The 12,840-nt window shown below is 46.5% G+C and overlaps 1 protein-coding gene across 1 annotated transcript in view; it reads left to right on the top strand.

The window, feature by feature from the left end:
* Window positions 1-12,840, top strand: part of LOC143737618 (neural-cadherin) — a 394,396-nt gene that overhangs the window by 227,053 nt on the left and 154,503 nt on the right. The window contains exons 9-11 of the mRNA XM_077229313.1: window positions 5,612-5,780; window positions 6,628-6,798; window positions 8,344-8,516. Coding sequence (XP_077085428.1) covers window positions 5,612-5,780; window positions 6,628-6,798; window positions 8,344-8,516 — 513 coding nt within the window. The remainder of the gene's footprint in view (window positions 1-5,611; window positions 5,781-6,627; window positions 6,799-8,343; window positions 8,517-12,840) is intronic.

The raw sequence follows: 12,840 nt of genomic DNA, 5'->3' as shown, positions 1-12,840 counted from the left end.
CCACTGAAAGGGACGTGGTAAGCAGCTAGTGCCGCCACATACACCTTTAGTGTGGAGGGGGATAACCCTGTGGAGAAGCGCTCCTGCAGGAATTCCAGCACTGCACCCACTGGGCAGTTAACTGGGTCCTGCAGGTGTTCTCCACACCAAGAAGTGAAAAGTTTCCACTTCAAGGCATAAAGCTTCCTCGTGGATGGAGCTCTGGAGTTAAGAATGGTCTCAACAACCTCGGTTGAGAGACCGGAGTCTATGAGCTGGGCCCCCTCAGAGGCCAAGCCCACAGTTTCCACAATTCTGGGCGGGGGTGAAGTATCGTGCCCCCCGCCTGGGAGAGTAGATCCCTCCTGACCGGGAGCTCCAAAGGAGAACCGTCCAGGAGAGAAATCAGGTCCGCAAACCATACTCGGGCCGGCCAGAACGGGGCTACTAGTAGTAGACCGACCCCGTCCCGGCGGACCCTCTCCAGAACTCCTGGTAACAGAGCAATCGGGGGAAAGGCGTACAGACGTGACCTCGGCCACGGCTGCACCATAGCATCCAACCCCAGGGGGGCTGGAAGAGTGATGGAGAACCACCGATGACAATGAGTGGTCTCCTTGGAAGCGAATAGGTCCACCTCGGCGCGACCGAAACTCAACCAAAGGAGCTCCACCACCTCGGGGTGGAGTCTCCATTCCCCTGGCCTCGGCCCCTGCCTCGACAGGGAGTCTGCTACCACATTCAAATACCCAGGGAGATACATTGCTCTCAGAGATAGTAGCTTCCCTTGGGACCACAGGAGGATCTGACGGGCCAACTTGTAAAGCCGGCGAGACCGCAGGCCCCCCTGATGATTTATATAAGAGACCACCGACGTGTTGTCTGATTGAACTAACACATGATGGCCTCTCAGGTCTGTTAGGAAGTGTTTCAGAGCCTGAAACACAGCCAACATCTCTAGACAATTTATGTGCCACGAAAGATGATGATCCTGCCACAGACCTTGGGCTGGGCGACCACTCATGACCGCCCCCCACCCTGTGAGGGAAGCATCCGTCGTTAGCGTTATGCGACGACAAAGAGCCCCCAGCACAGGACCTTTGGATAGGAACCAAGTTTCTCTCCACATGACCAGAGCACGAAGGCAGCGCCGCGTGACTTTGAACGTGCGGAGCGGATTTCCCCTCGGGGAGAATCCCTTGGTCCTGAGCCACCACTGTAGCGGTCTCATGTACAACAGGCCGCAAGGTATAACGTTGGACGCTGCTGCCATCAGACCCAACAGTCTCTGAAACTGCTTGACAGTGAGTAGCTGGCCTAGCTTCACTTGTTTCACAGCTGAGAGAATCGAAGCGATGCGGGTCGGAGAGAGTCGCGCCCGCATCGATACCGAATCCCAAACGACACCCAGAAAAGTGGTCTTCTGGGAAGGAGATAATACACTTTTCTTTGCGTTCAGCCTCAACCCCAACTTTCTGATATGAGCGAGGACGACATCTCGATGCCGAACCGCCCTCTGCTCGGTCTGAGCTAAAATCAACCAATCGTCGATGTAATTGAGAATACGAATGCCCTGAAGCCTCAGAGGCACTAGTGCTGCATCCATGCATTTCGTGAAAGTGCGGGGAGATAAAGCTAGGCCAAACGGAAGAACCCTGTACTGGTACGCCTCGCCCCCGAAGGCGAACCTCAGGAACTTCCTGTGTTGTGGAAGGATGGACACATGGAAGTATGCGTCCTTCAGATCTATCGTGACAAACCAGTCCTCGGACCTGATTTGAGACACGATCTGCTTGATAGTGAGCATCTTGAATTTTAGCTTCCCTACCGAGCGATTCAATATGCGCAGGTCTAAAATTGGACGCAACCCCCCATCCTTCTTTGGAACGATGAAATATCGGCTGTAATAACCTGACTCCAAACTGGGAGGAGGAACCCGTTCTATAGCCTCTTTTTGAAGGAGCGTTTTCACCTCTTGTTCCAATACCAGAGCCTGCTCGGGGCCCACCACTGTGTGCAGAACCCCTCTGAATTTTGGTGGACGACACCTGAACTGGATAGCATAACCCTTTTCTACTGTCTGCAGGACCCAATGAGATATTTTTGGAAGGCTTTTCCACTCTGCCAGAAATTCTACTAAGGGTACCAACCTCTCGAGACTGGCCTCTGGTGTAACTTGAGCAGCAGACGCAGCGCCCTGTAACGGCGCACCGGCAGGGAACAACTGGTCTGACCGCTCTGAGACCCTCCTCAGAGGGAGCGAGCGTCCCTCGGGAAAGCGCTCGCTGGGATCGTCTGTGCCCCGGCATAAAGGCGGGGTTGGCAGAACGAGCCCCTGAGGGCACCGAGGAGGAATGGGCACCGTAAAAAGAGGTGAACACCTTTCCGCCTCGGTGGGGACCACCCTCAGCATCCTGAACGGCTTGGCGTCAGGACTTCTTCTTAGCCGAAGCCTTCTTAGCCAATATAACTGTCCTCAGATCAGTTCTACTGGGAGAAGGCTTCGGCTGAGAGTGTCGCGGCTGAGCCCACTGTCCAGCAGGGGGAGCACGAGACGCGACACTCTGCCTCTGCTGCGCTCTATGTGATGAGCTCGAAGACGGCCGGGGCTGCTCCCGCCCAGCAGCCCCAGGGACATGAACTTTAAGGGGAAGAAACTTTTTAAAAGCTGCAGTTTGTTTCTTTTCTTCTTGGAATTTATCGATAACTGAATTCACAGCATCACCAAACAACCCCATGGGAGAAAGAGGAGCATCTAAAAGAAAAGCTTTTTCTCTCTCTTTAATATTAGTCTGATTTAACCACAAATGTCTTTCTGCGGCCACCAGAGCTGCCATAGAACGACCCATTAATTTGGCCGATTCTCTGGTGGCACGCAGGGATAAATCAGCAGCCTGACGCAGTTCGCGAACTACGTCAGTACTGACCTCCTCACTCTCACTCATGTCCCTTAGCAGATCAGCCTGGTATGCCTGCAAGATTGACATAGTATGCAGACATGACGCAGCCTGACCTGCTGCCGAATATGCTTTACCCACCAAAGCCGAAGTGTTTCTTAAAGGCTTGGTGGGTAATGCCGGTGCCTTAAAAGATGATGCTGCTTCGGGGGAGAGATGGCTCGCAAGCGTCTCTTCCACACGAGGCAACGCACCATAACCATGAGCCTTGGCTCCCATAATATTAGCGTATGTTGAAGTCTGGGGACTAAACACTCTATATGACACCGGTTTTCTCCATGATTTCGACACCTCGGTGTGGAGATCATGGAAAAACGGCAGGCACCGGCGTGGAGGCTGCACACGTGACGGCAAAAATCTCTCATCCAACTTTGATTTAGAAACAGACTCCTGTCTAGTCACTGGCCATTCAATATTAAGTTTTTCAACAGCTCTTGTTAACACCTCCATAAGCTCATCACTCTCAGGAGTGTGGGGTGGCGAATCCTCCACATCTCCCTCAACACTAACAACATCAAGTTCCTCAGAACTGGATAGCATTGGTGCCTCAGCCCGAGCGGAAGAAACCGCAGCGCGTGCTTCCGAACCCGGGACTGAGGCACTGGATCTCACAGGTGAAGGGAGAGATAAGGCAGAGCCCGTCTCAAACCCCGCTGTGAGATCCATCTGCGATCCCCACGATAAGCGCCGCCGCTCTGCCTCGGCAGAAGCGGGACCCGAACCGCGGGGAGCGCGCACCGAACCGCTCTCCTCAAAGAGCGACCGGCGGGAGCGGAGCGTCCTTAACGGCAAACGCTCGCAATGCTCACAGTCTGCTCCCTCGAGAGCAAACTGGGCATGCTGAACTCCCAAACAAACAACACAAAGATCATGTGTATCCCCGCTCGTTAAATAACGCGAGCAGGGAGGAACACACTTTCTAAACTGCTGTTCGTCCGCCATAATCTCTCAATATATATATATATAGGGATAAATTGTTTGTGTGGTGCAGGGTATGTAAGACAGACAATATCACACAGGGACAGATTCACATGTAGCGCGACTGAAAGCACAGAAGCTAATGCGCTTGTGTTTTTGGGGTGCTTTATAGTTTCCTGGTCGATGACGTCACCCGCCTATGACGTTTCATCTCTCCATTGGGCTGATTCCATACGTGCTTCATGACGCACAACGCAGGGGCGTTCCCGCAGCGTTTGACGCAGCTCGAAGTTCCCTTGAAAGGGAACTTCTCTTCAGGTCTGTGGAGCATTTTGTTTGAGTTTCTCGTGGCAGGGTGTGAAGTAAATTAGCGTCCACTGAGATGTGAGACATCTCTTTAGTTTTTGAGCCAGTGCGGGAAAACTAAAGTGGCAGTTCTTGCTCTGCTGAAAGACCTCATAGCTAGACTTCCCAAAACAAAATAAATAATTTATGTGTATATATATATATATATATATATATATATATATATATATAATGCCACTGCTCAGCTTCAGATATTTTAACACCATTCTGTTGTTGTACTCATTCTATTCGTTGGATGCTTTCTATTTTTTTCCTGCCATTCTAGCTTCCTAGAATACCTTTGTATGATATTTTTAAGGATTGAAAAGAGTTGTGACTAAGAAGTGAATTTCATTGTTGTTTGTTTTATAAAAGTCCCACCTGAACCTCTTTCCCATTCCCCCGTCATTTTCTGTTTTCTGGAATATCAAACCATTTCTGTGGATCTGTGAACATCATTGGCCGTGGATCTACACTGAGAAGTTATTTTGCTTGTAGGCCCACAGCATGTGTGTTTTATTGCCAGGTTTCAGGAGGTCAGTGAGATGGAGATGTTTATACTTCCGACCTTATGGGATTTCACGCTCACCTTACTGATTGAACAACACAGAGTTAGGCGCTGGGCTTTAGCTAGCTGCAGGATGAAAGACCATCACAGACAGGACCGGGTCCCTTGTTATTAATTAGGTATCAGAAGTGGCCATCAAAGGAGAAACTGTTGGACTGATTTGGGAATTTTCGCCATGTTTTTTTTAACTGATTTATTTACTGTATTTGTTTTCCCAGAGTCAAATCTAACCTCAGCTATTCTAAGCTGAGCAAAGTAATGATGGAGAGGCAGTGCTTGCTTTATTTTTTTGCGATTACGCACACGCACACACACAAGGATAAAGAAGGTGTGTGGGTGGTGGAGCATGGCTGAATTATCAAGGCTTATTCCAGACGTCTCCACAGATTCAGTGGGATGGAATTGATTCAAGGGCGCTTCAATTATAAAACAGAGATGAATCTCAATAGTACCAAAGAGATAAGGATTTAATACGCCTCCTCTCTCATTCTTCATACCGTCATTGTGCATCCAGTCTACAATGTTTACTGCTTTTCTTCCTATTCATCTCACTTTCTTTCTACCCAGTCACTCCATTTCTGATATTTTAAATAACTTACTATTAGTACTAGTTCACAGTAACACAGTGGCCCTCAGAGATCATGCTTTTAAAAGTCTGTTCCCAAATTTTGACTATTTGAGATGCATATTTCCACCAGGTGTAAACAATACTGCATCTCAGCTGGCCACTTGTGATCGGGTCCGTTGGGAGAGATTTTAATTGCAACTGCAAACAGCCTTATTATGTTTTGATTACCCTTTTTCTTCAACTGTTTGTTTTTCTTTCTTTTTTTTCCTCTCACAGTGTGCAGAGTATAAGGAGAAGGCCTCAGTTCTGGAAAATAAGCCAGCAGGAACATTTGTGCTGCAGGTCCATGCAGATGATGCTGATGAAGGAGCCAATGGAAAAGTCACATATGGTTTCATGCATAAAGACAGCACTGTTCCTGCCTTCAGCATTGAACCAGAAACAGGTCAAGCATACTTATTCAATGAGCTAATTTATGGTTCAGTGTATACTCAATTACTGTACTAAGAGCATGGAAGTAGATGACTCCATCGTCATTCCTTTTAAAATCATCGGATGTCATTTGAGATAAGTCACTGGATTCGAAACAGAACATTTTTTTTTTTTTTTGATGGGATAACTAGTTAACACTAGTTTTTTTTTTTAAATATGTCTCATTAAGCACTCTCTTATAATTTCATCATCATCACCATCATCGTGTCTCTTTCTTTCTCTCTCTGTCTCTCTCTCTCCCTGTCTGTCTACCTTGAAGTATTTTCATGAATTCTAACTTAAGTTTAATTCACTTTAATCATAGCCTTTCAAAACATGCCTACTCTCAAAGAGAGAGAGAAAAGACAGTATTTAAATGTGTCGTGTCAAGCCCCCTTCTTAAAGAAATGGAATGCTTTATGAAATGGAACTGTTCATTGGACATCAATCATTGTGTCCTTTATGAAGGAGAATAAAGAGAGAAAATAGGAATGGATTGCAGTGGGAGAAACTTGAGGCACGTTTGCAATGACTTCTCAAATGCAAATGTGGAACTGTTGAGAGATTTGACACTCTGAACTCAAAGCACAAAAAGGAAAGAATATTTCCCACAATAATGCTGTGCATCTAAGTAATGTTATTTTTTTGATTTCAAAAGGTAGTTTTGTTATTTATTATATAACATTAAATGGAGATGTAGCCTTACTGTGACCCATAATATAGGCAACTATATTGAATTATCTATAGGACTGTGAAAAAAAAAAATACAATAGTCTCTGTTGGTGAACAGAATCTCCATGGTAACAGAGGTACTATTTCAGGTGTTATCGTAACTGCTATGAAGTTTGATCGGGAGAGGCAGAGGGAGTATGCAGTAACGGTGACGGCCACGGACCAAGCGGCGGACCCCCTCATAGGCATCTGCCAACTCAACATTCTGATCCTTGACGAAAATGACAACAACCCCAAATTTGAGAATTTGCGCTACGAATGTGAGTAAGCAACTTCTTTGCAGCATCTTTTATGTTTCATACCTTTTAAATTGTACAGGGCTTATAAGTATAGGCTCTAAGTATAGTTACATTTCCATGTTGTTCCAAGCTTCCATTTCCTAGTCAGGTGCTTTGTGGGTAGATTCCAGCAAAAAAAAAAAAAAAAAATTGTCTGTCCACATCAAATTCGAAAATAATACGTGACAGTCATTCACAAAACACAGCCACTAAAAAGTTATCTATGTTCAGAACAGTTCAGATCAGATATCTTTCAACTCATTGTAGCTGAAGAGTATAAAACTAAAACACAGGTCTTCCTGTGAATTCAGAATTCAGAATTCTTATGCACAACTCATGCTTTTCCCTATGGTACTTGAGTGGTTTATTATATAGTATCTGTACTATATATATCTATAGTATTGCATAAACAAGGCCACTGTGTTAAAGAATAGGTCACCAAAAAATTAAAATTTTGTCATCATTTACTCAACCTCATTTCCTTCCAGACTCAAAAGGCTTTATATAATCTTCAAAACACAAATTAAGATATCTTAAATCAAACTTAGTTTCTGTTCAGGTCCAGGTAACCAAAACTTACAAAAGATACAAAAAGTTTGTAAAGGCTTTGTAAAAATGAATCTGTTGTATTGAATGAATTAAGTGCTTTAATCCAAGTCTTTTGAAACGATAGGATTGCTTTATATGTTTCGACACATACAAACACATATGGTAAACGCGAAAGTGATGCATGAAAAAACAATGAGGTTTGCATGCATGAGCTTTTGTGTTTACAATATGTGATGCTCTCTGTGTACGTGTATTTTATATGTAAATAAAAGCCTAAATTAAATCTCTTCATCATATAAAGTTATTGTATCTCTTTATGAGACTTTGATTAAAGCATTAAAGTCATACGGATTTTACGAAACCTTTATTACTTTTTTAAGTTTTGTTTTCAATGAAGGAATATAAACCACTTAGGTTTCAATTAATATATAACTTAATTTGTGTTTCGAAGATTTTTCGAAGTCTTATGAGTTTGGAAGAACATTAGTGTGAGTAAATGATGACAGTTTTCAGTTTTGGGTGAACTATCTTTTTATAGTTCTTAAGTGTCTTAAGAACTAGTTTGACCAACTGGTAATCTATTTATTTATTTATTTTTTCAGATTCAAAATAGTTTTTTATGTGTCTGGCTCTATGTCAGACCAATCTTAAAGAAATAAAAAAATTGATGATTAACTTGTAAGACATTAATTCTAAACTTTCACTAGAAGTTGTTGGTCGACCAGCATGATCTTTCTGATGAAGCTGGTTGATCGAGAAAGTAATTTTCCTTACATATTCCCAACACTACTTCACAGAACTACATATGAAACTGATTGATTAATTTATGATTATTTTGGTTCATATTGATCAAAGTGGCTTTCATATGCAATTTTAAAGATAGGATTGGTGGATATGACAGTTATCAAAGCTATTCGTCTTTGCACCAGCAGAACAGTGTTTCCAGTGCATGTTAAATAAGAGTCTTCCCTCTAACAGACTTCTTGCGCGAGGACACCATGATTGGTACCAGTTTTCTGCGAGTGGCTGCACACGATGATGATTACAGCACTAATGCCGCCATCACTTACTCCATGTCCGAGGAGAAGCCGGAGTATCTGCGAGTCAATCCACTCACTGGCTGGATCTATGTAAACCAGCCTATCTCTCAGGTCAGTCCTGCTCCAAACAGCCAGCTTGGGCTCAGATTGAACTGAGTGAAGTCCTGATGGTTCAAATGTAAAGTGATTTTGAGTTTACCTGTGTGAATGTGTGTGGGTGCTCCACACAGCCGAAGAGTTTGAAAAAGCAAGTTTCAGACTTGAGCTTTCTCAGGAATACTTTCCAGCAGAATGATTCACCATTAAACCCTCATAGAGGGCAGGAGTTTGTGTGGAAAGAAATAAAAAACTGCACTTGCAACATGAATTTTATATAGTTCCTGTGTGAAGTTTTAAGATGCTGCATTTTGAATGATTTAGCAGGTCCAGAGTTTCTCACAGCACTCCGCTCAGATGATTGATTGGGTGGTAACAAGGTCTTTTACGGATTGTTTCTGTAATGTTGATATCTGAAATAACCTCACACTGAAATACAAAAGACTTGTTTAAGCATTAATTGTGGTTATTGATGGGGTGTTTGTGTGTTTGTGAGAGTAGGGGTTTCCGTTTGAATGCCACTGATATCGGACCACCTTTGACAAGAGACCTTTGTACTGTTTCTATGACTACCAAGATCTTGTGTCAGCTGGTGTATATGGTGACTTTTTGTTTCTCTGCGTTTGAACATTTGTATACATTCTTTGTGCGATTACAGAGAGTGGCCGTAAATTGCTTAGCTGTCATTTCACATCATTCTACATGCAGACGGCCTGCTTTTTTGAAGCAGATGTATAATGATGTATCTATCTGTTGTGTTGACACACTTGACACAGTTCCATTTAAAGGTGTCGTAGTACTGGGATTGGGATTTTTGGATACCAAGGATATTCCGATTTTCTTTCCCGAGGACCCACTTCTTAAATATTCTTGATATTATAAAGAGAAATAGACTTCTATTAAAAAATTGAAATAGTATCTACTATTATTTACTATATTGTGTGTGCATTTTATATGCAGATTTATGTATTTTAGTTAAAATCTATTGACTGTCAATAGAAAAAAAAAACTACTGTTAATCTCACGATTTCTGTTTTTATACATTTTGAAACAGCGTTATGGTTCTGTTCTGTGCAAGAACTGTTCTCGGTTACGTATGTAACCCTCGTTCCCTGAGTAGGGAACAGAGACGTTACGTCGGATGACGACGAATGGGATTTCGCTTAGAAAGCCTATCGACTTCGAGGATACAAAACGAGCCAATGGCAAAGAAATGCCATGGGTCTGCGGAATTTGCATAGCGTATCTCCGCATTAACTCGTGGGTATAAAAGGAGGATGCTGGCAACATGCAGATATGTTTCTTTGCTGAGGAGCCGGGACTGAACTCAGGCGATCCCCGCGGTACAGCGGAAAGTGGCAGGAAGACGTAACATCTCCGTTCCCTACTCAGGGAACGAGGGTTACATATTTAACCAAGACGTTCCCTTTCATTGTCACTCCGAGTTACGTCGGATGACGACGAATGGGGTTACCAGTCTAATCACACCACCTTCTCGGCTGTCTTCCAGTGCCCTGTATAATTTTGAGACCCCTGTCGTGAGACTAGCACGGACGAAGGACTCCTATTTAGCACAGGAATACCAAGGTACACTGGGCAGCATATCCCATAGCTTAGAGGAAATATGCAATTATTGCCAACCCTGAGGGCAGGGGACTTAGAGAATACATATGACCGGGAGGGATGCATATGGAGCACACGGGGGTGTCCAGCTGCAGGTGGAATATTTCAACCCCAGGGGTGGCAAGGTGGCTTGCCAAGGGAAAGACACATGCTCAGAAAGGCTTGCAGTGGAAATACACATGTGGGGGTCGCTCAGAGGAGGGACCACGCACACGGGAGGCACCTAGCCGACGCGCAGGCAATAGACACTGGCGCCGACGTCAGGAGTGCTGGAACTCAGGGCTTTCGGGGAAGCTCACCTGAGGAGAATACCCCACGTATCCAGTCCGTGGAGTGGAATGGCGAGCAAGCAAAGACACCTGAGCGGGTCCAGGACTAGCTGGTTGAAGCAAATACATGAGAGGACACTGGCTCCACTCAGAGATTGTAGAATCTGGCGAATGTGTAGGTGTCGCCCAGCCTGCACCTTTGCAGATGTCTGTTAGCGAGGAGGCATGGTCGACCTTGCTGCTGGTATGCCAAAGCAATGCCGTCCACTATCCAGTGAGACAACCTTTGCTTGGAGAGAGCCTTTCCCTTCAGCTTCCCACCATAACAGACAAAGAGCTGGTCTGAGGTCCTGAACACTGCGTTCTGTCTACATAGGCGCGGAGATCACGTACTGGATAGAGCAGTGCCAAGACTGGGTCGGCCTCCTCCAGGGGCAGCGCCTGCAGGTTCACCACCTGGTGCCGGAAGGGAGTGGTAGGAACCTTGGGCACATATCCCAGTCGGGGTCTCAGGATCACGTGAGAGTAAGCCGGCCCGAATCCCAGGCATGCTTCGTCAACGGAGAATGCGTGCAGGTCCCCTATCCTCTTGATGGAGGCCAATGCAACCAGGAGCGCTGTCTTCATTGACAGGAACTTAAGCTCCACTGATTGCAAAGGCTCAAAGGGAGCACTCTGCAGGGCATTTAACACCAATGAGAGGTCCCAAGATGGAACAAGAGGAGGGCGAGGAGGATTCAGTCTCCTCGCTCCTCTCAGGAACCTGACGATCAGGTCGTGCCTCCCAACAGACTTACCTTCTACCGTATCATGGTGTGTGGCAATGGCGGCAACGTATACTTAAAGGATGGAAGGAGACAGCCTTCGCTCCAACCCTACTTGAAGGAAGGAAAGCAGGACACTGATCGAACATCTCCGGGGGTCTTCTCGGTGAGAAGAGCACCAGTTGACGAATAGGTTCCACTTCAAGCATAGTTTCGCGGACGACGCTCTAGCGGAAGTGAAGGTAGCCACCACCGCTGGTGGTAGGGTACTCAAACCTGCCTCGTCCCATCCAGGAGCCACGCGTGGAGGCTCCAAGATCGGGACGAGGGTGTCATAGGGTGCCCCGTCCCTGAGAAAGGAGGTCCTTCCTCAGAGGAATTGGCCAGGGAGGTGCTGTCGCGAGGAGTACTAGTTCGAAGAACCAGGTCCAGGCGGGCCAGTGCCGTAGGACCAGAATGGCCTGCTCCTCGTTCTCCCTGATCTCGCACAGGTCTGTGCCAGACGGCTCACTGGGGGAAAACGCATACTTGCGGGACCCCGCAGCCAGCTGTGCACCAGTCCGTCCATGCCGAGTGTACCCTCGGACAGGGAGCAAAGGGTCGAGTCGTGGGAGGGAAACAGAACTATCTGTGCGTCCCCGAACTGGTCCCAAACCAGCTGAACCAACTGGGGATGGAGTCACCATTCTCCAGGCAGGGGCTGAAGCTGTGGGACCTCGTAGGCTCCACAGTTCAGGGCTCCAGGAAAAATGGCTTGAAGCAACCTCAGATGCTTCTGACTCCATAAAAGGAGGTGGCGGGCGAGTTGCGACATATGGCGGGAGCGCAGACCACCCTGCGTACTACTGACGCGGTAATGTCAGAGTGGGCAGTATGCGTTGACCTTGAGCAACGCAAGAGCGATGCAGAACAAGGCATACTGCCAGCAACTCGAGGCAATAGACATGCTAAGGGCGCTAGGTCCTGTCCAGGAGCTGGCGGCAGCGTGTCCATTGCGCATGGTGCCCCAGCCCGTGGTGGAGGCATGTGTTGAGAAACAATGCCCAGAAGCTCGTTCCAGGGGCAGTAGCCCGTAGAAACTGAGGTTCGACCACGGACAAAGGTCTCAGTGCAGGTCGGAGTAACTGGTACTCAGAGCACGCCGTGTTGCCATGCCCACCTCGGGACTCGGTCGCGAAGCCAAAGCTGAAGCGGTCTCATATGAGCAATCCGAGTGGCAATGTTGCAGCTACGGATGCCATATGCCCCAGGAGCCTCTGAAAAAACTGCAGTGGAACCGCACTCTTGCACTTGATTGTCTCATGCAAGTCAGCAGTGGCTGAGTGGAGAAGGCGACCAAGTCAATACCGAGAGAAGAGATCCTCTGCACGGGGCAAAGTTGACCCGGAGGCCCAGACGAGCTAGGTGCCGGAGCACTGGGTCCCTGTGTTCGCAAACCTGGTCTTGAGAGTGAGCTAGGAAAGCCAGTCGCCGATATAGTTCAGGATGCGAACCCAGTGCTCCCATGGAGGAACAAGGGCTGCCTATATATTTTTAATGATATTCGGGTCGCGGTCGGTCTGGTCATTTGAAATAAAGATGCCAATTAAACCTTTAAACGTGGGACAAAATGCCCGATTTCCCAACACGTTGAACTGAGCAATGCCATTGTACCATTTTAATAGGCTACTTTTAAACGCATAT

The sequence above is a fragment of the Siphateles boraxobius genome, unplaced genomic scaffold (genome assembly GCF_051911475.1).
Source record: "Siphateles boraxobius isolate OS27281-9 unplaced genomic scaffold, OSU_SipBor_1 130, whole genome shotgun sequence".
Lineage (NCBI taxonomy): Eukaryota > Metazoa > Chordata > Actinopteri > Cypriniformes > Leuciscidae > Siphateles > Siphateles boraxobius.
The sequence above is the reverse complement of the archived record's forward strand: the minus strand, read 5'-3'. Positions and strand labels throughout refer to the sequence as shown.